The following is a 27,876-nucleotide window of genomic DNA, read 5'->3' as shown; positions in this document are numbered from 1 at the left end:
CACAAACAAACAGACAAACAGACAAACGAACAAACAGACAAACAGATCAACGCAAACATAACGAAAACATAACCTCCTTGGCGGAGGTAATAAAAGCAATATTGCAAGATAGCATGCCACAGCTTTGATAAAACATGGCTACTCAAATGCTTGCATTACCAGGAGTCCCATCTCTGCAGTACCCATCCGACCAATCACGAGCAGCACCAGCAGTTGTCTATCATGTCAAATCCCCAACTAACTAATTGAACACACATCAGCATGACAATAACTAACTAAAATGAGAGAAACCAAACCTGACATGTACTTTGAGTTTTTAGTTTGGTCCATGTCCCATCCACTAACATTATGGGGTCGAGGTTTATGACCTATATTGCAGCCAGCCACCAGGGGGTGATCGAGATGTTTTGGCTTCACTTTTGGGGAGCTGTCATGTCGTCCATCTTTATCACACAGTCTATGGTTGTAACTTTATATTGCTGGTTATGTGGTTGGATTTAGGCATAAAAACCACTTGGTTATGGTCAGGAAAAGATCATGTTTTGGCTTAAAATCCCCCATTTTGATGGCACAATCTTGGCAGGAAAAGCAGCAATGTCTTGATTAAAAAACAATCGCTTTTCATGGCACTATCCTCGCTGGCGGGCCACTACAAAACACCCATAATTGGAGTCTTAAAGCCACTGGAAACACAGTAATGACTCACAAATACACGACTGGTTTGGTTGATCCAGTGGTCTGCAGCTTGGCAGCCATCTTGCCTAAGGGACACGCCATCCACCTCTCCCTCCTGATGACAAATTCAGCTTATACTTCATCACTTTAGAAACGTTGATTAAAAAATGTCCAAATGTTACATATTTGTAGTTAGACACTTATAATGTCAACATTTTCTTCTGGAGACTGGGCTACACCTCGCTACACAGTATGGGGACCCATTCACAGAAAGAACCAAACCATCAGGAGAGCGAAATCTTAAATGATGATGAGAATGAGGATGATGTGAAAATGTGTAGCAGTATTGTAGTCAGTATTGTTTGTTTAACCCACATTTAAAAAAGAAAAAAAAGAGGCAATGTCAGTAAATTCAAGAACAGAATTATCTCATGCAAATGTACCGCACAAAACACAGACGTGATGGGTAATTCCCCAATCACATGAGATCCCCTGGTAATACTAGTCCCATGTGATTGGGGCTTCAGTGTGTCTCTTTTTGTGCTCAAGGGGTCAGATCAAACCTCTGCAAAGACACTGGAACAAGCCAGAGCTTCTCGTCGTTGGTTACTCTTTCCTACATTGTTGCCACGACAATGGTCAGTGGCCACAGGGGCAGACAAAGAGCTTGTTGATGCCAAGACCAGGGTCCATGACCTTGTCATTGAATCACTAACACTCTGTCACTCCGCTGGGGGGTGCAGAGAGAGACTGGAAGAAACACTACAGAGAACTAAGCAGGGTCAGACTGCGATGCTCATGGGAACATCGATATGACAATGGCACTGACCCCATTTCCTTGTGACTCATCACGAGAACATACCCATCTAAGCATCTCACTGTATGATGCATCTGGCCAGAGTTACTCAACAGGGCCGTGCTTATGTCTTATATGAATGTACCTTATGTAAAAAAAAAAAGAAGTATTTATATAGTTGAGCCAGATTACAAAGAGCGATTACACGCAGAAACTGAAGTGAGAGACAGCAGAGCTCTGAGAGACACACTTTCACAGTTTGGAGGCGGAACCGCTGACCCAAATGCATTTAAATGCAATGGGGGGTAAGAGAGAGAAGAAGAGAAACAGAGTGAGAAAATGAGCAGAAGAGGGGGAGTACATGGGAGAAAGATAGAAAAGTAAAGTAAGATAATAAAGCAGTGAGCAGAGAAAAGTGAGCTGTAGGCAGTATGATTTGTTTTTTATTTAAGATGGAATACAGTGAGAATTACACTGTATGTACTGTACAAGACGTTTCTTCAGGAACGAAACTAGTTAATAAAAAATTATCCCTGCAGCTGTCTCACTTTCACCAAGTCCATTTTTATCCCTGCACAAACAACACAAGCATAAACACAGTTACAGCCAAACACCCAATCCAGCGAAACACGCTTACTTGCATCAACTACGAACTATATACTAATGTCTGTTTTTGCAATGAGCATAGAAGAACTCAATGCATTTTACCGAAATTATGCAACATGTACAGTTACAGACATCAATCAAACAGCAGCTGTGCTCCAAATCTATACTGCACACCAATTCTGAGCAATTATGTCGTAGCCTCCTGTATGTTCACACTGGAGAAGTGGCAAAACAATGTGTATTCAAACCAGTCAGCATTCATACAAAAATGAATTAACTAACGAATCAGCTTTAATGGCCAAGAGCATGAGTGTACATACATTGAATCTGACTCCATTTTTTGTGCTCTTGAAGTACATACACAGAAATAGACACACAGTTAAAACAAGGACAGAAAAGCTGAACTTAAACATACAACGACTATAAACATTCAAGTACTAGTACTCTCAGGGTTCTCCCGCAATTCAGGGTACAAAGAAATGTGAGACACTGCTCACAGCTGGATAAAATGTCAAACTAACAGAGGGTGGTGTGTCTCAGAAAACAAAAACAAAAAATATATATATTTTGGAGAAATATTTTGTTGCCTCTTTGTAAAGTTTAATTGGGAGCTGAATTCTGAAGTCGCAGTTTGATTGATATCTGACAGCAGAAGTGTCACACCTGATCTAACTGCAAAAAGACCATACTGTATTGATTCAGGCTGGTTTCATGCACTGCTCATAAGTATACCTACAACAAGTAACGCATCACAATTGTTATATAACTCAAGTAATCGAGAAAGGTTGCTATCACCTGATCAATGTGCTGACTTAAGTAAAGACTGAAGGAGCACATGGACCAAAAGTCCATGTAAAGAGGCAGGTTGTGGATGGGTCGAACAAACACAGGACTTTCCCCTAAGAGATCAATGATTGTGTCCTGTGTGAAACCAAGTGAACTTTGAGTTATGTTAAGTCACGTCATCTCCATGTTTCCTTTCTTGAGCCTAAACTACGTAACTTTACTTTAAGTACGTAACATGACATCACCCAACCATGTTTCTTTTCTTAAACCTAACCTAGGTAACTTTGCATGAGGTACGTATCTTTACATTAAGTACGTAATGTTAAGACTCTAGACTATGTTTCCTTTCCTCAACCTGTCCTACATGGCCTAGAGTTAAGTATGTAACTTTATGTTAAGTAGGTAACATGACAACACCCAATCATGTTTCTTCTCTTAAACCTAACCTACAAAATTTGCCGCTAAGTATTACTGTGACGACTCTTAACCAAGTTTCTTTCCTAAACCTAACCTGTTACTTTGCATGACGTACATATCTTTATGTTTAGTGTGTAATGTGACAACACCCAACCGTGTTTCTTTTTTTTAAACTTAACCTACTTAACTTTTCGTTAAGCACTACTGTGATGACTCTTAACCTTGTTTTTTTCCCTAAACCTAACCTACGTAACTTTACGTTAACTATGTAACTTGAGGACTTTAAACTACGTTTCCTCTCCTAAACCTAACCTACTTAACTTTACGTTAAGTACTACTGTGATGGCTTAGCCATGTTTTTTCTCCTAAACCTAACCTATGTAACTTTGCAATAAGTACGTAACTTTATGTAAGGCAGGTAATATGACAACACTCAACCATGTTTCTTTTCCTTAACCTAACCTATGTATCTTTGCCTTAAGTATGTAACTTAATGTTAAGTATGTACCATGACTACGCTAGTTGTTAGATCTCGTACAAATCATTGTATGTGCATTTTCATGAGCTATCATATGAACCGTTGTATGAGGATACATTGAACGGTTAGTACATGTATACATTACACTGTATAGAATAAGTATGCCGCATGGATTTTACACACTTTAATTTCTTAGAATTCCACCATCAATTATGATTAACAAAGATTCAATACTATTTTTTTGTAATAATTTTTTGTTTTAACAAGATCTTCCTCGAGCTGATTCACCACCACCCACAATTTGTGTACTGTAGGACAACAGTGTATCAACAGCACCCTCAAAAACTAAGCACTTTTAGTCTATTTTCGTCTGCATACTGATTTTATTTTTAAACAGACAGTGACTCCTCCTGTGTGAACACACCACATACTTAAAATTTTAGTTCACAGTTTAGGATTAGTCTGTAGTGCAGAATTAGGACACAGCTAAGGAGGTGCAGATCAGTGATTTTTCTCTTTCTTCCATCTCCGTGTTTTGTTGTCGGAGTGTGTGTCCACCCCTAAGGCCCTCTGTGATTCAAGCTGTCAGAGGGAAGGAGAGGCTAAACTTGGTGAAGCGGAGAATAGAGCAAGGCACATGTCAAATATGAGGGGATCTTGAGTAAACAAAGTATAACACGGAGCAAAGCAAAATCGTCTCTCATCCCATCACTGTGTTTCATGCTATTTCCCTCTCTGTCTCTTTCTCTCTTGCTTCCTTGATCCCCACCTTTCTCTCCCTGTCTCTCTGTGTCTATCTTCCATGCCACATTTGCGATGTTTTATCTGTCCCTCAGTAATTCAGCAAAAAACAATGTGCACATCAGCAGGACTTGTAATCAGTCAATCAGCGCTGCAGTAAAAGTACATGTGCTGAATCAAAATGGGCAATAAAAACAGTGGTTCTTCAGATTTTTTTTTCAGACAGCCAAGTACCAGCATGAGAAATTTGTCAGATAGCAGCGTATCCTGCTGAAAATCACTTTGTAACAGACATATTTGTTGTCGGAGTTATCTAAATAAACTTAGGGAATCATGTACAAGAAGCAGCATAAGCAGCTCTCTCATTCTGGGCCTCGAGCCACGCTTTAACAAACCGGAGCATTAAGAAATTAAGCAAAACAGCGAATGCAACAGAACCACAGAACTACTGTAGCCCATGGGTCGGTTCTAATAATTGCAATTGACAGGGACAAATTCCCTGCTCCCTCGTGTATGTCAGATGGGCTTATTCCCAAACTCCGTAAATCCCCCTGTCCAAACACAACCATATGGTCTCCCAGTTGTTCCCGACCAGCTGTGCTACAGTGTATCTGGCATGGTTGCCATGTACTGTAGAAGAGCGCTGACTCCCCCTCCATTCTAACTTAATAAATCCTTTGCAATGAGGCCAAAACTCACTCAGAGTGAAGCAGAGCTTTCTGCTTGGCTTTTACCAAAGTGAAAATTGTGTGCACAGGGGATGATTGCATAATTGGAATAAAGTGAATTTGAATTTTATGATGGCAGAGTTAGCTTAATGGTTGACACAGTCGCCCCACAGACAGAAGGCACCAGCACTTTCTCTTTGGGATTTGGATATTTTTGCTGGTTTGGGTTCTCTGGCGGTTTTCTCCTACTGTACTGAACAGAAATGTCATTATGGCAGTCTGACGTAGACTGTGAACGACTGGCAACCTGTCCAGTGTGTTTCAGTGACTTTTGCCCAATGCATGCTGGGATAGACTCCAGCTGCAGTGTTTGAATGGCGACAAATCTTTTATTCTTATAGAAGAACTACTACTACATATTTTAAGTCAACCATATCAACTGTATTGATGATAAAAATGATATAATAATAAACTTTATTTATATTGCAGATTTTATTGCAGATTTTATTTCAGATTTCAAGAATCTAATAAAATAATAAATAAACTAAAACATAAATAAGCAATGTACGTTGTCTCTAACTTTGTTTGCAGAGGAGATGTGCGAATAAATGTAATGTTTAACTATTAATTGTTCTTTGTGTTTATTTGCCATATATTTGGTTTTGATATTATTTTCTTGGGTTGGCTGTGGAGGTGACACTGTAACTGTTTCATAAGTCCTTTTTACACAGAGATCCAGTATAGGCCGCTACAAAATCCCTTCATTGCGCTGCTTTTGTATCTTTGTATGGACCCAAACAACAGCAGCATCATGTCGCCCCAGTGTGTGATTTAAGCAAGCATGCCAGCATCCTGGAGGCAAAACAGGCATGATCGACGTGACATCTAACACAACAGCGTCGGCCTCTAGTGTGACATATAACGTGTCTGCAGCACTTTGAAAACAATAACAATGGCATTAGCATGGCAATAACAGTTCATTTATATGGTGGTTGATTTTGCTCTTTGCTTTGAGGGTAAGGAGTTCCCTGACCTCACTGTCTCCCCAGTTTCCGGACATTTTTGTTTGCTGTTCTTCTTTCAGTTAGCTTAGCTAGCTGCTTTTTAAATCCCTCCCATAGTCCCGTCCCTCCTGCTCTCCTTTTTTACATAGATGTCAACTTGGTGCTGTTACTACCTCTGCTGCTGGCTTAAAGGCTAGACAATCCTGTTCCCCTATTTTGTGATTGTACCGTTTATAAAGAACGGTGAGGCTGATTAACGGCGTGAGACTCCTGCCTTGAACAGGCAGTGTAAAAGGGGCTACTTTACTGTATATCAGGCCTATTCAATTGCCAAATCTGACCTGGAAGCAACCTCAGAGTGGCCCGGCATACATAAATCAGATTTATTCGTATGACAAAAATATGTAAACTACACATAGTTCCTGGGAGTAGCTAATGAGTAGAGATGTACCGTTAACCACTTTTTCCTTCCTGATACCGATTCCGATCCCTGAACCTTAGGTATCTGCCGATACCGAGTACAGATACCATACCTGCGTGTAAAATAAAAATGGATGGGATATGAATTATTGTATGTCTCAACTCCTAAAACTCTCTGTAAAATATTAAGAAATAAATATATAATAGTAGAATGAATGCCATAAAACTTTTTTTTATTATTATTATCCAGTGCTGACACAGATCAAGACACAGGTTAAAGTGCAGCCACACAATTTGGTAAAAAAGACATTTTAAAGGCTACAGTAGAATGCTTTTTAAACTCCGCTCCGTTTCCGTTTTGTTTGCCTGTAGCGTGCATATGCGTAATGATGTGAAGCATTACGTGGTATCGGACTGGTCATAGGCTGTACTCGCCGATACCCGATACCACATTTTAGGCAGTATTGAAGGCATTTCTGATACTGGTATCGGTATCAGTACAACTCTACTAATGGGTGAGCCATCTTGCTTCCTTGTTATCTCTGAGCACAATATCGGGAAGGATGTACAGACCGCTAGAGCAACACACACAATCACATCTTTCACAAAACAACTGTGAAACAACGCAGTCGAAAATGCAGAGTAGCTATTCCAAACATCTGGGCTGTGGTTTAGTAGTCAAAAAGTGCCATGTCTTTTCCTTAACACTTTCTCTTAACCTCTATACAAAACATCATGAGGTTATGTGTGTATGTGTGTGGGAAAGAGATACTGGTAGATTAAGAGTGTGTGTTATTGGTTACTGTTGTGGTTACACTTGTTATGGTTCTGTTCACTGAAAGCACTGCCAGCTCTTTTTTGCAGTTTGTAATGTGCCTGGGTCAAATATGTGACTATTTTTTATGGTAAAATAATAAACATTGCTATTTTTACTACATTAATTTGCATTTGTTTAAAATGTGTCATGAAAAATAATAACTTGCTTTTGAATAGGCCCAATTGAATCTGTAATTGAGGAGCCCTGCTGTATGTAGTGTAAGTGAATAAATGTGTTGATTATACTGTACATTTTAATATGGACCCCAGGAAGAGTGGTGGTTGCCAAGGTAACAACTAATGGGGAGCCAAATGAACAATAAACAATAAAAACAGGTATCGTTGGCAGTCATTTCACTGTGTTTAGATTCCATGTTGTGGGACTAGAAGAAATGTGTTTCCATTTATCCCACACTGTGTCCACTAACGCTCGCATTAACAATCCTGAGAGCATATTTCACCCAAAGAGTGCTGAATGCATTGAATACATGTTTTCTGTTACATCTGTCAGCATAAAACATAGCTGAACTAATTGGAATATTTCTGAGAGCTTTCAGTCCCTTTTGCTTTCAGCTGATGTCATATAACTCCGTGGTTGTTTCAGTAACAACAATTTGTCGCCCGTCCTAACAAGCCTGAACAATGGAGGAATGAAAATGGCTCTGCAACAACTCAGGCAACAATCATGGCAACAGATGAAATAAGAGGAAAAGGGGGAAAAGAGCAGGTATTCCATTAGAGGCCATTTGAACTCACCTGGTTGGGCGGGAGGAACTCATGGTTGTTTTCATTCATGTACATGTTGTCACCATCAAACTGTGGAGGGAGAGGGAGGGAGATGAGGAAACAGTTAGGCAGAGAGCAACACATCACAACAGGGACAGAAAACAGAGATTTTCAGTTAGTCAGTAGAGATACAGCAACAGAGTAACACAGCAGCCTAATGACTGCAAGTCCTCGGCTTATAGACCTCGATGCTCTGGTGGATGTCAGTAATTACAGTTCATTAGAGACACGTATAATTAGGCCCTGTCAAAGCTTGTGTAACTCACACTCTTTCGTCTCAGCTTGCCGACAGCCTGAGATTGTGTGTGTGTGTGTGTGTGTGTGTGTGTGTATGTGTGTGTGTGTCTAAGTTCGTGCACACCTAACTGCTGTGATTCCACGGGTGTCACAAGGTGACTAAGGCACAACAGTGTGATAATCACTACACCGAGAGCACAACACTTGCACCAACGGCCATGTAGTTAGTCAGCCAGCGAGTTGGCGAGTCACATCAAATCAAAGGCAACATTAACGTAATCAAACGACATATGACAGGTAAGCCAGCCAGGAGGTTGACCCAGAAATTGATTTGCTGTGTTGCACAGTTCACTACAACAGCAACAGGAATTTCCAGGGACCTACTTTCGATGTTGACTTACGGTCACACTAAAAAAACAAGTGTTCAAGATGATTTCTAGTAAACTGACATTTTTTTGTAAAGCTGTGGGCGGATCATGCTCCTTGCTCTGTTTGATGTCATATGTGCTTTAGTGTGGGTTTTCCAACATCTCTAGAAAGAAGGTGGTATCATAATTAGGACTGGGTTTCGCTTAAAAAATTACAATACCAGTATCTTTTGAAGTGATACCAATACTAAGAGTACTGCATTCAAACCCATAATGTGAACATAGTGGCATGAAGTATAGCCATCCTTTCAAACATTTTGGTGGTAGCTTAGCATGCTAAACTGCAAGCTCTGTCAATACACAACACTCAACTTCACCATACCACAGACGGTATGGCCCGTAAAGCCCCTCTATCACTGGACAATAAAAAAACCCCAACAAGACCCCCTGGGTTTTGTTTTTAGGGGGAATGGTAACAATCAAAACCCAAGCAGACACATAAAATTTCACCTCATTCCAGTGCAAACTTTGGTCTACGTCTAACGTTTGCGACTCTTTGTCATCTCAGCCACAAATTCCATCGGTCTGCATTCAAGCAGCGCTCAGACATTGTTCCAAAGTCTCCAAATTTTGACAAATACTCAAATACAAATAACAATGCAATGGGAAAGGAGTCTATGAACTATTTTTAGCGGGTTTACTTAACCGTACATGCTAATTTTTGGTGGGGAAAAGGTACAAGAAAGACCAAACACAGATGCTGTTTGGCCAGTCACCCTAACCAATCATTAACATGGCTGACCAATCACAAATCAGTACTTCTATCAACCCTACCCAACTAGGCCCCCAGTGACTGATGACTGGGACTCAAGCGGCAACCTCTGGGGCTGAAAATGAAGCTAACGCAAAAGTGCCAAAAGAACTGGAGTTACTCGAATCGCCACTTGAGGCTGGCTCTTAAATGGAGTCCATCCCCATAGACCCGCATGTTAAAATGCCCAACTTTAGTCTTCTCTGTCAGATATACTTAATAACTCCAACTTGCAATTACAGCCAGGAGGTTGACGTAAACAGTTTTGTCGACTCAGTTACTCGAAGTTATTGGCTGAGTAGTGTGACGCCATGTGGCATTACTCCTTCTTAGCCACACCTCTTAGTTCCTACTCCTTCATATATTTTCATTTTGTGATCAGACATAATCAGAAGATCAACTTCTTTCTGGTTGACTTCATCCAAATATTTATTGAGACCTAGCAACAACCTATGACCAATACAGAAGTGCCAAAAAATTGCAGTTCCTCTAATGGCCACTTGAGGCTGGTTCCAGAAGTGAGTCAGTCCCTATAGACTGCCATGTTAAAGGGCGCAGCTTTAAAGCAGGAGCATGTTTACAGCCTGGTACAAAAAACAGTTTCAGTATGTAAAGCTAATTTTATGACAACTGTATGGTGGGTGAGTTTTTATATATCTCAAGTCTATTTAATTAAGGCCTAAAGTTACGCATGATTAAGGGCTTGGCTGCTTGAGTGAAGGCTGTCACCACAGTCTGAGTCTGATCCACCTCTCGCTCCTCCACAGCTCCACCCTCTCGTCTAAGTATGGTCACTTCTGGCTCCAAGAAACAAAGATGGCGAGGGCCAACATGCTTAACTCGAGGCTTCAAATGGGCAGCCCACAAACAAATGGTCAACGCCACGGCAGCTAGGTCCATTACTGTATACATTCTCTGCCGAGACTACACAGACCACAAGGTGAGAGCAGCCTTTAGCGCTTTTGCACTTTGCCAGAGAAACAAGGACCCCTCTAATCCAGAACTCAGACACACTGAGCCCATGAAGCCTACAGGGGAGGCTTAGGCTGCAGGAGAGGTGACGGTTTGAGGTTATGGGGATGAGAGAGATGAAGGTGTACCCCTGAGCTAATGGTGAAGGAGTGGGTAGAGATCATGTATAAGTGGGAGATACAGTGGGAAAGACACTGTAGGAATGGGGAGGATGGGAAGAGAGAGAGAGAGAGAGAAATAAATACAGAGCAAGGACAGAGAGCATGAATGAGAAGGAAATAGAGCCGGAGAGGAGGAGGAGGGCTGTAGCAGCAGTAGTGGCGATAGAGCCTGTGGTTGTTCTGGCTGTAGTGTGATTAACACTGGGGTCACAGCCAGAGGCCGCAGCTTGAAACACACCAGCATACAAACACACGCACACACACACACACACACACACACACACTCCCAGAGGCCTTCCCTGCTTCTCTGTCTGACACTATTTGGCACCAGCCATTTATGAGGAAACAAAACACACCTCAAGACAGCTTGCAGTGGCTGAGATGAATTACTGCTGCTACTGTAAGGTCAAGTAACAGGATGGATATGTGCCTACAGTAACTTACTAGGGGTGTTTCTCAAGCTGTGAGCAGGGACCAAAATGGGCCACAATCTTTTTTTATAGCCAAGTTTCAGTATGTGTAATAGGCCATGTGTTGGAGTGACTAAATCTACTGTACTGTAGTTGTTCAGCTGTTCAATTTGAACCCTATTTTTTTTTATATTTTTCATTCAAATGACAGCCAGGTTTCACTACAACAGTTTCCTTGCATCTTTATAAGCCAGAGCACCAAACAAACTACACTACAAAGACACTTCCTTGCAACATTATTCAATTTGAAGCCCCAATTCCATCCTCACATTATCACTCAGCTTCTGATGGCGCTGTTACTTCTAGTGCAATGATTTCTCTCTGATAGCACTATTAGTTTGCCGGAGGAATAATCATTGTATTCTGCAATGAAAATGAAATCACTTTCTTTATTGCTCCTGGAAAATGATTTTACATGCTATCCTAATCACATCGAGCTGGAAGTGACGCTATCTCAGAATAGGTTATTTTCACACCTGCAAACCAGATGTCGACGGGCGAAACAGGGCAAGTAGAAAACAATTATACAGAAAGTCGAAGAGCAGACCGGAGTGTGCGGTGGTGCTCCTGCAGCACAATGTGAAGAAGTCGCTGAGGGCAGAGTTGGTAAAATAACAAACAATATCTAAATTGAGGGGAAAGGTAAAAATAGTTATTTCCTGCCTCTTTGTGTTTAGAAACTGGTCAGTTCAGCTACAGTGCAGATACGGGAGGGGAAAGTAGCTAACACAGTTTGCACTTGCCCTGTGTCAATCTGAGTTTAATAGCCTAAACCAATGTCAATGTCAAGTATGTTAAATTATTAGCACACATAACACACATTTGCTTTTGTTGCTGAGAGTTACAAAGACTTAAAACAGGTGGAAAGATCTAGCCTGGCAGCTTCAAAAGATTTTAAAGTTGAAGTTTTACAGTGTTAACAGGTCATGCAATGGAAGACTTTTTGGGGGGGGGCAGGTGCAGTGACTTCCTGGCTTCCTAACTGTTTTAACATGTCTTATTCTAAGCTAAGCTAACTGGCTTCTAGCTCTATCTTCAAATTCAGCATACAGACATGAGATTGGTCTTGATCGTGCATTTCCCCTAATGTTAAAACTATTTCTTTAAAGCACAGAAATGAAAGTCAAATTCCTGCTCCCAAACTTTATATTCTGTTCTTAAAGCTGAGGTAGGCAGTTTCCTGGAGCAGGCATAAAAACGAGAGAATCTGAAATCACACCCTCCTTTAGCAGCTCTGCACTGGCATGTACAAGGTTCACACAGCAACCTGTATGAGCACTAGTCATTCATTTAAATCATGCCAATTGTGATTGTGATTCCAATCTCAATGCTGTTACATAGCCGCAATTCTTTGAGATACTTTCCTTTTTTCTTTGCAAACCTGTGAGCCTGTAAAGCCCTTTCAAATGACACTGTGATTCAAGGCTCTTGCCATCCTTAGGTACATAAACCTGAACTTGAAGCCGCAGCTATGAGCCTTTTGTGTACGATTAGTAGAAGGCTAACTATTAGCTACATTTTCTCTCCATCTCTACAATGCTTTAACAATATTTACACTTCAGACTCTCTTTCTGATGAGTCCGTCTTCCTTTTTTTTAGGTTGCTTTGCAGTGTAGGCAGTCATTGCCAGTGCAATTTTTTTGTAGGACTTTCTGCCATTGAATTAAGCTTTCACCATCTTAAGCGACATGCACGCGCATCTGCATTTGTAGAACAGCCGATAAGAAATGAGTTGTGATTGGCCAAAGTCTCCTGTCACAGGCTAGATTTTCTGATGCCAGAAAAACAGAGCCAAGAGGAGATGCAGAAGTCTAGTTTTCTCTAAGGGGCTGTACACATGCTGCGTTTCTTGTGCCCTTTAAGTCATTGGTTTTATATGTACACACGGCAGGCATGCCCATGTCGTTGCAGCGCTCACATGTTCCAGAGCACCTAATTTTCAGTTCAAATTTTGGAACGCAGTAGTGCACAGCGTATGTCATGTGACGAGGACCAACCAATCACAGCCAATATCTTTCCCTTCTTCCGTAAATATCAGTTTGTGATATGTATGTATATATATGTATGTATATGTATATATATATATATATATATATATATATATATATATATGTATATGTGTGTGTGTATATATATATATATATGTGTGTGTGTGTGTGTGTATATATATATATATATATATATATATATATATATATATATATATATATATATATATATATATATATAAAGTTGATCATGTTAGTGCAGGGCTGAAAGAGCTTTACATCTGTCCCTCAGACAAAAGGCCGACACACTTATAAACAGTGTCTGGAAGAAGATCAGCTCTGCACTCAGGATTTCAGGCTATGATATGGTGCTTGTTAAGGTTGCTTAGCAACCTCAGACGCAACCTGCCGCAGCGCTTTTGAAAACTGGCACGGAAAAGGCACAAGACTAACACCCAGCACCTGACCTTGTGTTTTCCAGGTGGTTAGAAACACAGCATGTGTACGACCCATAATACGCCACTTATCTACTGTTTGGGTCGGACTTCTTGCAGTTCATAGAAGAGACAAAAAAATACCAAAACAATTTAAAAAAGAGTGAAAATGACAGTAACGAAATGATGCTGTTCACTGTGGAGACAAGAGGACACCGTCATGAAGCAGTCTTTACACAAGAACCTTTGCAATGGGTGACTAAACGGGGCCAAAAGTTAGAGATGTGAAGGAATACTGAAGTTCTGCGGTTGAGAAAATATTGTGCCAAAGTAAAACGCTGTCTGATGGCAAGGTACAATGGTGAAGATATTCTCAAAACAGCATCCATCTAAACTTACATTTTTTGATAGGCTTTTAAGTGATTACAATACCTTTTGTTCCTAACCACCATCCCCATCTTAGCTTCCAACTATCGACACAACATTATTTAGCGGCACCCAGTGTCCGACCTCGCATTTTCAAGGTGCTTCAAGATGCGTCATGTGTACGGCCCCTAAGACCACTTAAATCACAATGTGCTTAAAAGTCATGATGCAATTTTTACCCAACGGTGCGGACAAACCATAAACTGCCTACCCCACCCTAGCAATAGCTATGAATTAATTCACTAAGTAAACTAAATCATACTTTACAGGTGTCTAGAGAAAAATAGTTATAAAATTGGTTTCTTTTGTATAATCAGTCTGGCTGTCCATTTTGCTTCCAAAAAGTTAACCACATTCAGGCTTCCATCCAGCTGAACTGTCCTTGGGCAAGACTCTGAACTCCAACCTCCAAGTCTGACCAATCTGACCTCTGAGTAAGAGGTTCATTTCATCTGTGATCCTTCCTCATTTAACATTTTAAACACATAAAGGACGATAACAGCTTTTTGGGAAACAATGTCAAATACACTTACACAGAGATTCATAATGACAAAATTAATACAATTATTTTAGGAGCCAAATAAACTATAGTAAAAATGCACTAAGAACAAATTAATCATGCACAGGGCTTTACAGCAACGGTCTGGGAAAGCTGCTCTGTCTGCCAGGTGGCGGTTGTTTTCTGCAAAAATCAGATAAAAAATGTGTGCATGTAAAATCTTCCCTCTCGTGTAATCTGACTCATATTATGTAGATCTTTTTTTTTTTCTTCCAAAAGTCATAACGTACTCACTGTGAACACACGAGCAGTTGACATATGAGAAAAAGGGAGGTTTGTAAGGGAAGGGCGAGCTTGTCGTGTCTCTCTCTGTTTGCTTTCCTGAGGCTTTGAGGTCATTAATCATAGCGGTCAAATCTACAGCAAAACAATTGAGCAAAGGAAAACACAGACAGAGAGGGAGAGAGGGTGCAGCGGGGAGGGAGGAGAGGGTGAAGGTGAGAGAGAGGTGGAAAGCTACAGTGAGATGGAGGAGAGGGGAGTCGTGTCGAGCGAGGGAACGAAGGAGACAAATTTCCAGATAGATTGAGGCTTGAGAAAGGAAAGGGACAAGCACGGCCTGCACAACTGACGCACTTGACACCAGACTCCTGTTTGCATAGCAGAAATGCAAATACATGAGAGGGAGAGAAAGGGAGGGAGAAAATAAAGTGGGAGAGATGCTATAAATAGCTTTGTGTTTGCGTAAAGCCAAACCAATGTCAGTTTGATGCAGGAAGTGCACCACAGTCATAGAGGTTATAAAACAACTGTTGACTGGAACACAGCGTATCAGAAATGTAGCTCTCCAAAGCCTTCAGACAAGGACTCACATCTACAGTGGCATCTCAAAATTCACAGCAGTTTTATCCATCCATTAAAGAGCAAGTTTCCCTCACAAAAACATATCAGAACTTTTTAAATTGACAATTCATGATTGTTTGTCACTTTTAATGGTTACAGTGAAAGTAATGGAGCAGTTTATACTGTATTATAGGTTCAGTGTGTTGATTTGCTGCGATGTTTGGGGGTTGTTGTTTTTTCAACACTCTTATGTTCAGTGCCACAATGAAAATATAAAAAAAATGTTTTTAAGTTTTTATGTGTCATTCTTCAATTGTAGACTCAAAAAGCAGCACACACATCCAAAAATGATAAGTACCACGTGCTGGACAGAAGAACAAATACAAAAATACAAAAACAGGTCCGCCCACCTTTTGAAAATTTTAATCGTATCACCACATGTGATGTTTCAGGCACCAGCCCTTCATCAGACACGAACAAGATAAGGAGACACACTTCTATATGTACAATCGATGGTGGTCGCCCAACAGATTATGTGATAACACATGTAGCTATACGGAAGCCGAGTGCAACACACTGCAAAACTAGTGCATACACTTACAAAAAATACATTAACAAAAAGTATATTCACAAAAACTACATTTACAGAAAGCTCAGCAGTACTAAGAGTATCACCTCGAATATCACATGACTGAAACATCAGGTAAAAAAAATAGAAAAAGAAAATGTCATAATGACATGAAAATCCAAGATGAAACTGTAGAAGAAGATACTTTTCATAATTCATATATTTTTTTCTGTTTTTTTAATATAAATTTAGATTATATTAAAATTTATTTTAAAGGGAAATTTCGGTTTATTTCAACCTGTCTCTTATCATCCTAAATTTGTTTCAAGTGACTAGTGACATAAAAATAATAGTTAGCATATTAGCCGTTAGCCTAGATACAAAGCATAGTAGTGTCATACTTGTTAATACGTAAGTGAACGGGCATACTTCAAGTGCAAAGTTAGTAAACTAAACAAGCTTTTTCTCCACAAAGACCGCCTCATATTGTTAGGATAAATGTCAGAGAACATATAGAAAACGACATGTAAACGTGTGGTCTTACCTTACCAGTGTGCTGCCGTGTTTGTTTACTATCTAGCTCTGCTTTCCAAAGCGCACCCGAAATATCGCGAGAACAAGCAGCGATCTCATACCGTGCCTGAAATCTCGCGAGCTCTAGATAAAGCCCAGCTGGATACTACTCCAGGTGGAGGTGTCTCGTCCTCGGTCACATCCAGACTTATACATGAATTACTGGCTCATGATGACTTGGTTTATATATAAACTGTGGTGCATTATTTTGTGTAGGTATACATACAAACAGTGCATGAGGACAGCCTGAACCACCACATACAGGCCTCCATTTTTGATTATTTTCACAAACGTGTACTAGCACTTGTATCAGAGTGGCCATGGGCCTCTGCCCCCCGGCCCACCCTTGACAGCACCACTGTCGCTTTGACTGAATTATATGTAACATATAGCAAAAATAGTGAATTTTTTAGGGACATTGTCAAATTAACTGAACTTAATGTCTGACCAACAGAGATTACTGAGGTCAGTAATGGTGCAATGCATCCCTGCTTACAAAAAAGATTTCTTATATCAGTTTTGTATAAATTCTATAGTCCTCCTACCACCATTACTTTGCATTCTGTGCTACAGCGTTGCTAACCTGCATTGATCTACACCAAAAGCTTTTCTCATAAGGTCGCTGTGAGCCAAGCTGTGCTTTTACTGTACGTACAGAATACCAAATCACACAACGGGCAACTGCAGCCAGGGATGTTTTAGATTTAAAGAAAGATGAGGAGATGGAGAGAAACAGGACTTAAACCTCCGTCTAGTCTCTCTTCATGGTTACAGTGTGCGCCTCCCTAGTTTTTCACCCCAGCGTAACTAATCGCATGTCAGTCAATGTGCCGATGGAAAGAGGCAGCAGTCAAAATACCTGTGTCAGGACTGTGGTCATTAGAGCATTCAGTGACTCGCTGGCAGGCACGCACGCACGCACACATACATACAGACATAACCAGAGCACACAGTATGGGGGGGATGGTGTGGTGTCAAGCAGATATGGATTGCCTGCATGTATGTGTGGCTATCTCTGCTGCCGCATGTGTATTTCACCTTTATGTGTTCCTTATGTGTGCACATGTTTGCATGCTTTATAGACAACTTAAGTTCTTGGCTCTGAATGTGTGCACATTGCATGCGTGCCGGCGTGTTTGTGTAATGTATCCTGTCCAATAATACACACATTGATCCCAGCGAGATAAAGATAACAAAGTTAGACCTTCCATAATATTTATTTTCCCATAACAGACCTGCTCAGCCACGCCCAGTCATATAACTCCATGCAGATGAAATATGGTCTTCATTACCTTCAAACCTCAACACACAGAAACTAGTGAGGAAAAACAGAATTGCCCTTCTTTCTCGACTGAAAGAGCACGAAATGAATTGGAGCAGCTGAGATTTTTTACATTACCATGACAAATACAGCGAAATGGGGAGGCAAGGGAGAGAGGAGGGAGAGATAGCGGGAGAGGGAGAGAGACACATGACGACAGACAGAAAAGGGCAGATCAGACAGAAAGACCAAATTGTGTGAAAAAAAAAAAACACATCAGCTCAATTTGTGCTCGACTGTAAGCTGTGAGCTGAGAGGAGAAATAAAATAAGGGATTTAGCTGGGAATCATGTTAAACCATACAAGTGAATGAGTCCCCAGAGAAGAGTGTTCCCTCTCTCGCTTATGATGGACTTAATTGCCTCTATCAGTGTTAAGATATAACATTCATCTCAGGTTTATTGCTCTGCTTTATGGTCTTGTCCATCACACTGAGGGGTTTCAAGAGGTGGGCCACTCCTCAAATGGCACCTTAAAATAATGAGACAGATTACAAAGCAACGAGGGGAGGGGGAAACAGAGAGTGGGGGAGAAAAAAAGCATCATTTATATCTGGAAAATGAGAGCATTTTACAAGCAGATCTGGTATGTGAGCGAGCCGGCGAAGCAGAATGGTTTTGATGGTATGCCGCTTGGATTACTCTTTGGTTTCTGGGTCTTTCAAAATGCATGGTTCGTCGGGCTAAAGGCACACACATCTCCCCCACCTCTGACCCCCGAAAGCTCTGGCTAGGTGTAGGATTTCAGATGGCCACACAATCGTACCATTGTGCTCCTGTTAACACAATGAAAACAAAGCTAACACATCGCTGACATTCAACTCCCCCCACTCTGCCTAACCTTGACTTCCAGCACGACTCAGGTGGAACACAGAAACGGGTAATCAAGCCATACAGAAATCTGAAAAGAACTCAGAATGAGACATAGACACATACTGTTGGTGAGGTGAAAAAATAAAAGCGATGGATTCCATCTGCACCAAACAATCAAGAATATTTAACATAAAATCACAGCTTAACGTGCTTCTGGGGCAGCGTGACATTGACATGTCATTTCATTTCTTTAAGATGTGGTTCTGATCTCCTAAAAACAGGCTGCTTCTCATCACATGAGGGCTTGAGAACCATGTCTGCATGTTCCATTAAATCTATTAAATCCACTTGCATTATATCATAGTGCTTACCACACAATAGGAGCCTTTCAAGGGCAGTCCCAGAGGAAGCCAACAAAGGGCCCTCTCTTTCAGGGTCTAGTCAAGTAATTCAGAAAGAGCCAAACACGATTTTTGTGTGTGCTGATCTTCTCCACCAGACCCACAAGCGGCAATTTCACCAAGTCGAGAAAAAGGCTGTCACAAAAAAGGAATAGAGTGGAAAAAGAGAGCAGCAAGATACCTGTTTTTTTTTCTCCTCACAAGTGCCTTATTTAAAAAGACACAGGGGCCGGTGGAGAAGTGTCCTTCCCTAAAATAGTGAGTCTGTGAGACGGAAAAAGCACAGACCTAGAAAGAAATGCCAGGCAGCGATTTGAGAGCAAATGAGGGCTGATTTTATTCAATAAACACTTGTATTTGCATATTTGTCACCACAGAGGGAATGTTTTCAGTCTGTCTGTCTAACCTTACCACCACAAGAGAACATCGTTATTGGATGACTCGAGACTCCCGATTACGCAGGGTTTTTCAAATCCTGGTGTTGTAAAATATCTGCACATGGTGACTGTGGTACGCTAAAGGTTGAGGAAAAGATTGTGGTCATGGAAAATAAGCTAAGGTAAAGGTAAAACTGGTTAGAGGCAAATGTTAATTGCAGTTGTATGATGGGACACAAACTGCAGGTGTTACACCCTGAACCTTCAGTTTCCTATGGCGTGCTACTTTTAGCATTAGCACTGCAGTTGGGTACTGATTTCAATACTTTTAAGGGTGCCAACCAAATTATGTCCGTACTCCTGAGTACCAATTCACGTTTAATCAATCAGGGCCAAAGAGCGCATTAGGGTGAGGGATTAAATTACTTTAGAGAGGCGAAAAGAGAGCAAGACAAAGTCACCCCTGCTGCTTGTTCAAGCCACATCAAGTTGCAAGCAATCACTGGTGTGGTTACACTTTCCAAAATGTGATGTAGACGATGATTGCTGCAATATTTCTGACGCAAAATGCAACTGAAACACATTTTCGTTCTTACAGAGAGAGTTAAAAGAAGGTATGTTGGGTACCCATACCGAAATCCAGGCACTGTTACCTGTCCAAATGTGAATGGTACCCAACCCTAATTAGCACTGAAAATTGGTGAGGTGTGGCATTGTCCAATACAGACTTCATTTAGAGATACCAGGCTGACATCTCTGTTTAGTACTAGATTTCAGATTTGGTGGAAGAAGCTCAGCCATCAGCTAAGAATGAGCTGCTTCACTCTTTTTTAGATAGCACCATTTGCAGCCATTTGTAAAGACTTTATGACTGCTAATACTTAAATTATGCATATTAGAGCCAACCTGCAATTGCTGATGACATTTCTGAGCTGAAACAATTATCAGTCTGTCGATCAACAGAAATTTATTCTGCAGCTATTTAGACAATTGATTAAGAATTTCAGTCATTCTACAAGCAAAAATGCCAATTCACTGGTTCCAGCTTTGCTAATGTGAAGATTTAAGGCTTTTTTAGTCATAAAGATATGATGATTATGAACTGAGTGAGCAAATACCATTGGGTTTTGGACTGTGGGTCAAACAAAACAAGACATTTGAAGACATCACCATGGGTTCTGGCAAGATATCATGAGAATTTTTCATTATTTTTGGATGTTTTTTGGAGAGAGCATCAACAAATTCGTAGATAATGAAAAATATAAGCTGCTGCAGCCTTATAGATGATGCTACGGCAACATTATGATCTTCTATTTATAGATTTGACACCTTTCCAATAGCCATAGCCATTCCCATACCCTCAGACATTCTCTGCCTGGACGTTCATTGAAATGCATCACAGAAAGTCAGTTTCGTTCGGGTTTATGAGCTTTTTCAGAGATTTGAAGTTTAAAAATGGTCAAACAGTGTGCATGGGGTACATGCGACTCCGACACAAGGTATCCTGAGGCTGGGCGACAAGGTGTATTTTTTACCCTTTACGAAACCACATCTCAACCGAGAAAAGTGTCTCCTTTGGATAAAGTTGTGCGGTAACGTTAGACCACAACATCAACTCAACGTGAAAAAGATTAACAATGATTTCTACATCTGTTTTAAGGTAAGTCAACATCGTGTTTGTGGCAACATATTGTCACTTTGTTGCAAAGAAATATAAAGTTATCTTTAACATCTCTAGCTAACGTTAGCTAAAGTTAGCCTAACGTTAGCTCCTAGCTGTGTTGTTCATCATGTCACCTTGTTTGCTGGGAGTTCATTAGCCTATTTTGTTCTAGTTTTGTACTTTGGTGATCGTACATCATTGTTAGCTGTTGTCCAAAGGGCTCTAGTTAAGCTAACGTTAACTTCTGGAGCTTAGCTTCATTAACTTATCTGTAATCGCAGAGAGAACAAAGGTTGGCAAACGTTATGCTGAATGTTTCAGTGTAAATACTGTAGCACCAAACTAACGGAGAGACACTCTTGGTAAAGATGGTAAAAAGGCCGTTATCCTTTTCTCATATTCTGAGCCAAAAACCTTCAGTGGCACTTTGATGCGCCAAAATTTGATCGTTATGTCTCCAAAAATCATCAATTGCCTCCTGTGAAATGCCGTGTACTGTGACACCTGCCATAGCGCCGGCAGAGATATTGGATAAAGCGAGATACCCCACTCAGCTCACTTCCTGATTCAGTGACGTCAGCGCCACGCCCCCGTAGGAGACTTGCGGCAGCTCTGAATGTATTGTTGTCAATGAGGAAAATTAATAGGCTCTGATTGGAGGGAGAGCTAACCACGCCCACTTAGGAGACAGGAAGAGTAACAGTTTTCTTAACAATGAATAAGCCTACGGTGGGGTATCTCCTTTATCCAATATCTCTGGCGCCGGTCACTGAATGTTGATATTTTGTCCGAAGGGGGGCGTGGCTTAGCCATTCAACATGATGATGACAATATCATGTTTTACATTTTACACATCTTATTGTCTGACTTTTTTCCCAATTTCTCTTTTTCACATGGGCGTAGGTTTTATTTCAAAATTGGGCAAAATATCGATATCATGAGATGAGACCAGAAAATGTCTTACATTTGACTGTTCTAGACTGCTCTACCTAGCTTTACCCACTCAGCCATTATATCCACATTACTGAGGGTTATTTAGCAAAAATCTCATTGTGTAAATATCTGGTTATGCCTTATTATTCCAGGGCAGGATTTAGGTACTCTCCAAAAAACATGGCTGCCACTCCTCTATCAGCACAACTGTCTTTCACTGCTATACTGTACTTGCAAATTCAGATCTAGATGGAAATTTAAAAAAAACATTTTCTATCAAAAAAACAAATTTAAAGAACTGTACAGCCTTGGCAGAGGTATATGCTCTCTGAATCATTTCTAATTCATCAAACCCTGTCACCCTTTTAAATTTGTGCATTTACGACCTTCTCCATTCAAATCACAATGACCGTGTCCTGCTTCATCCAGTAAAGCACAACTCCAGCTGTTTAAGAACTGTTTTCCCAAGAAACCGACCTGGTGTGCACAAGTACAGTAATTTGAAAACACACAATATAGCACCACCAGGAAAGAAAAACCTTCTTTCTGTATTTGGGGATCTCACCATGTATTTAAATCTAAATGCAGCATCCAGCACCGTCTACTTCTGTCAATAGGGCTCAAAATAATTCACTGTTCTTTCATTCACTGCCATGCTGACTCCACATCCAGCATCTGCCACTAGCATTCAGGCAGAATTTTTTATTACCAATCTAATTGCACATTCCACCCTGACAAGAGCTCATTAAACCTTAATTATACACATGTTGTTTTCTACAAACATCTCCATTTGGGTCTCTCTGCCTTGTAATTGTTCAGCAGGGACAACCAGTTGAGATTTCGCAGATTGGAAGTGAATAAGAGAGAGGGAGAGAAAGAGAGACAGAGAGAAAGAGAGAGGGGGGGCTAGAGAAAGAAAAAAATACCAGAGAGAAACAGAGAGAGAGAGGAGTGTCTGGAAGTAGGTCATGCCTCTCCATAAACAAGGCATGGTTTCTAAAATAATATACCCATCCAGTGGAAGTAATGCCAAACAACTGAGCGAATGTGGAGCTCATGTAATATTTACAGAGCACTAATACATAGATGGCAGATCTTTTTCTCAGCAACCCCCCACCCCCCACCCCCCACCCCCTTTCCAAAGCCAGAGGTTTCTTTCTCTTTTTTCTTTTTTTATCAGCTTTTTTTCCTCTTGCCATTTGAATTTCAGAGAAAGCCAACTACATTGATATATCTGGCGGGGAGGGGGGGTTGGATGGGGGGGGGGGTTTGGGGGGGGTTAAGATGTTGAGTTTCCCCTCACTTTCTTTCTCCCCTTCTCTTCCGCCTCTCCTATCTGTTCCTAGCCTCTCTCTCTGTCTCCCTCTCTCCTCTTCCTCTCTCCATTGTTCCCGCTGCATTGGCTTTGGCTGTGATGTTTTTTCACACATTTGTTACATTTTAGCGAGGGAAAGTGGGCCTTAATCCAGACTCTTTGAGGCATGGGCGATGATATTACTGTGGAGAATCGGCCTTTTAAAGACTTCTTTTAACTCCAGCTGGTGCTGTAAGGTCACCGAGCACTTGTTCGACGTCGGGCCCAGCGTGATGCTTCTGGGCTCGGGACTAACTGGCTGTGTCGACTCCAGGCCGGGCTTTCTGGGCTTTTGACAGTGCCTGGCAATGCCAATGCATGAGGGAAAAGACTGTAAAGGAAAACCTCTTCAGCATGTTTGCAAGTCCAAGTCCTGTGAGAAAAATACCATCAGTTGATTATTATGTTTGATGTGCAGGACATTTCCAGTAGCCTACCTGATTTGACAATGAAAGGGGGGGTGACTGGGTGTATAGCTGGCATACTTAGAAATGAACAGTATGCAAAGACGGTGCATTTAGGTCCAGTTAAATTCCTCCAGAGAGAAGCTCGGACTATTTCTAACTCACAGAAATAGAATAGTGTTTCATTGTAGCTACACAAAGGTGACTGTGACAGTTATTTGTCCCATAGACTGCCATGCATTTTTACAGTTTACTGTCAATGGGAGGACTGACATATACGTGCTGATTACTGTAAAACTTCAATTAGTAGCCCGGGCTATTATTTGCTTATATCACTGAACTCAACAGGCTTATATTAGGGACAGGCTTTTAATTCCTTTCACCTAAAACGGTTTTGTTTTTTTCCAGCAAAGACGTGAAACACGATCAAACTGTCTACTTAAATGAATACTGAGACAGCACATCAAAGAGAGAGAGAGCTATGACACTTGTTTTACAGCACCCGAGGAATATGGCACCCAACTTACTGACAAAATGCGACTTTATCCACTTAAAACAATATTCATGACTTGGATTAATTTTTACAATAAAACCCTTTTGATCATTTTGATCAGTGGACCCTTATGGACTAAAGAAATATGAATAACTTACAGGGTGAACGAGGAATGGACACATATTCTGACTTTATAACAGCTTCAGAGGAAGGGAGTCACCCCTTGTTTTTCATCGTGGTGGTCAATGTAAATGAATTACTGTCCTCCCTGGTGGTCATGGTTTCAGTAAAATTAACCGAACGATTGCACTGTGGAGAATCTAACCGAGCTAACTATGTGTAGCATCTCCATATTGAAAAAAGTTCAAATACTTGTATTTGTATGTGCGGTCTAAGCAGGTCTAATTAATGTTAGCTCAAGTGGGCAGGTTTTATACATCCAAAGAACATCTATAAAAATGAACTGCTTGGCAACCAGACCAGGCCTCTATTTGAGACAGGCCCTTATTTGTCAAAATGTGTAGCTCCACCAGGCTAGTAAAAGGGACTGGGGGACTGGATGTTTAATTGGGACTAGGCTTTTAATTGAGGTTTTTAAGGTACATATTTTAGCTACACTGTAAGGTGATAATTCAAGATTTTTTACATCAACTTTTAATGGAAACGTCTCATGATGATGACAATGTAATGCTTTACATTTTACAAATTTCTGTTGTCCAACTGAATGATTTCCCAATTTCTCTTTTTCACACGGACATAGGATTTATTTAAAAATTGAAATAAAAAAAACACACAACTTAATTCCCTGTACTCAACTGAATTTTTATGCACCAACATGTGCCTTTTTCTACATCAATTATGGAGGAAATATCTTTAATACTGGGGGGGATGTGTCCCCTGCATCCCCCCTGAAACTACGCCCATGCTTTGATAGTTACCTGAATAGATTTTGGTTTCGGTTTTTCAGACAAAAGAGGCCATTTGAAGATGTCACCTTAGAATTTATAACTGGCTTATTGCACTAATTTCTGACATTTTACAACAAAGAAAAATGCTGAGTTTTTTAATCAATAATGAGAATGAACGTTAGCTGCTACCTTATAACCAGTACGTGAATTTTTTGAAGTGATGCATAAATGTTAAACACAGTTCAGTGTTCTAATATGTCATTGTACATACACGTTCCTAGGGCTGGGCAAAATATCGATATTTATCGATATCATGATATGAGACAAGATAACGTCTTACATTTGAATAACAACTGTTCTATTATTTAGCTTTACCCACTTGATCATTATGTCCACATTACTGATGGTTATTTAGCAAATATCTCATTATGTAAATATTTTGTGAAGGCACCAATATTCAACCCGACAATATCACTGCAATATCAATATCAAAAATACTGTTATATTTGATTTTCTCCATATTGTCCGGCCCTACATGTTCCATATGGTGATATACACAGTATAACAATATTAAAAGAATATTATGAATAATGTGGTATTGATTTCAGCCCCGTCACACTACTACATCAATTGTTTGAGGTTTACAAAACAGCCTCTTGAGCAAGTAATAAGTGTTATTATGTTCTCAAACTGTATTAATGAGGCTTCTGTGCATGACACCTTAAAATCAGATGCTTTTTGACAATCTGTGGCGGCATGAAATGAGATGTCTATCACAGACCATCCGGTGTCACCGCCACTTAGCACCCAAAAAAGCATTGAGTGTCCACGCTGAGCCTCTCAGTCATCGCTAGGGACCTTCTCAGCCTGTCACTGTTGACACTCGCTGTATGCATCATTGATACCCACCCAGCAGCAGAAAATAAATAGCCTGCCATCAGATCACTCCTGCTTTGCAATATCACAATTATCTTGGCAACACTTTTTTTTTCTCCCTCCTCCTTTTCATACAGCAGGCATTTGTTTTGTGTCTCTGTTTTGTTTGTTGATTCAGTTGGTTAGTTAAAATATTCCATTCTTAGCACAATTACAGTGGAACATCACTCAGTTCTCACCAACATCAAACACGCTCACTGTACGGTGTGATGTGAGCCATGTCAAGATAAACAAACATGACATATTAAACAGGAAAATGAGTCACTCTTATTATCTCACCAAAATAAATCTGGAAAACACTAATTATAACAACCTGTGCGTGATCCTGACTGATTCACCCCTGCTCTCTGGATGTCTGTGTGTGTGTGTGTGTGTGTGTGTGTGTATGTATGTACAGTGTGTGTGTGTGTGTGTGTGTGTGTGTGTGCGCGTGTTAGTGTGTGCATGTGTGTGTGTGTCTGTCACATTCTTCTCCAGCTGCTGCCTTAATAGGCAGTCTCTTAGATATTCGCTACAGAATAGCGCTCATGCAATATTAATATCTCACCAAAATATGGAAGCTGGAGCCCCCACTCCATCTCTCACTCCCTACATAATTGACTATGCAAGGCTCCAAATCAGCTCGGAAAAACGAGAGGAAGACAGAGAGAGACAAAGCGAAAGAGGTAGAGAGAGGAGGAGATGTAGCGACCAAGGGAAACAGACGGAGAGAGGAAGAGAAGGAGTCCTGAAACGATCCTGTCTTCTCGGCGCTATAGCAGATTCTGAACCTTCACCCTATGTATCACTGTCAGAGCAGTGGAGCTAAAACAACAACAACAATAACAACATCTACAACGGTAGCTCAAACAGTTTGACTCCCTGCAAAGAATACGCTGATGCTTATCCAACTTCGGCTTAGAGCAAACCTCCTCTCCAATCCGAGTGATTGTGAATCACCTTAAACACTCATTGGATTTCAATATTTTATATAATTGTTTAGATTCCTGTTGTTCCATTACAGATGACAATAAAACTCGAACACGTTGCACCATGCGTGCATGCAGTAAGGTAAACTGAGCTTGACTATTAAAGCTCACTGATCCGCCAGTGGGTCAGTTATTGGAGTGCCATGCTGTGCAGCCAAACACTGCTGAAACCCGCAGAGTGTTATATTAAATTCTAGTGGATATTCTAAAGTTTCCAAAGACACTAAACTATCAGGGTGATACTATAGGAAATGTGTATACTATGATGCACAAGATATATTTGCATTTGAAGAAACGGCACGACTTTACTTAAAGACAGCGTGGAATATGGTAGATACATCTTAAAGCTCAAAGGTGCCCTGTGGTTTCACACTATGCCGCTGATCTATATGTGGTGGTAATGTGCCAAGAATCACAGCAATGCACCGACGAAGGGCAGAGAGGAAGAAGACTGCTGCCAAGTTCACACTGATGTAAACAATGCATCTGGTTTGCACATGTTTTATGATAAAGAAAATGCATTCAAGATTTTTATTAGACCTCATTGGATTTAGTGGGAAACATTAAATGTGAACAGAAACTTTGAACTTTAAAGGAAAAACAGATTAATACTGGATGTGAAGGGGTAAAACTTGTGGATTTAAAAGACATGAAAATGCCTGAATAATGACAGATGTAACAATAATTATCAATCATTACACATGTGCCTGTGCTTCCCAGTTCATGTCATAGCTTAGCTTAGCATTAAGGCACAGGCGCAGCA

General features: G+C 40.6%; 1 protein-coding gene across 3 annotated transcripts in view; it reads right to left on the bottom strand.

Annotated features, from left to right (window-relative positions):
- Positions 1–27,876, bottom strand: part of tox2 (TOX high mobility group box family member 2) — a 144,783-nt gene that overhangs the window by 60,824 nt on the left and 56,083 nt on the right. For all 3 annotated transcript variants that reach the window (XM_078169829.1, XM_033626775.2, XM_033626777.2), the window contains exon 3: positions 8,164–8,223. In XM_078169829.1, the coding sequence (XP_078025955.1) occupies positions 8,164–8,223 (60 nt within the window). The remainder of the gene's footprint in view (positions 1–8,163; positions 8,224–27,876) is intronic.

The sequence above is a fragment of the Epinephelus lanceolatus genome, chromosome 1 (assembly GCF_041903045.1).
Source record: "Epinephelus lanceolatus isolate andai-2023 chromosome 1, ASM4190304v1, whole genome shotgun sequence".
Classification (NCBI taxonomy): Eukaryota; Metazoa; Chordata; class Actinopteri; order Perciformes; family Serranidae; genus Epinephelus; species Epinephelus lanceolatus.
This window is presented reverse-complemented; position numbering and strand designations above follow the sequence as displayed.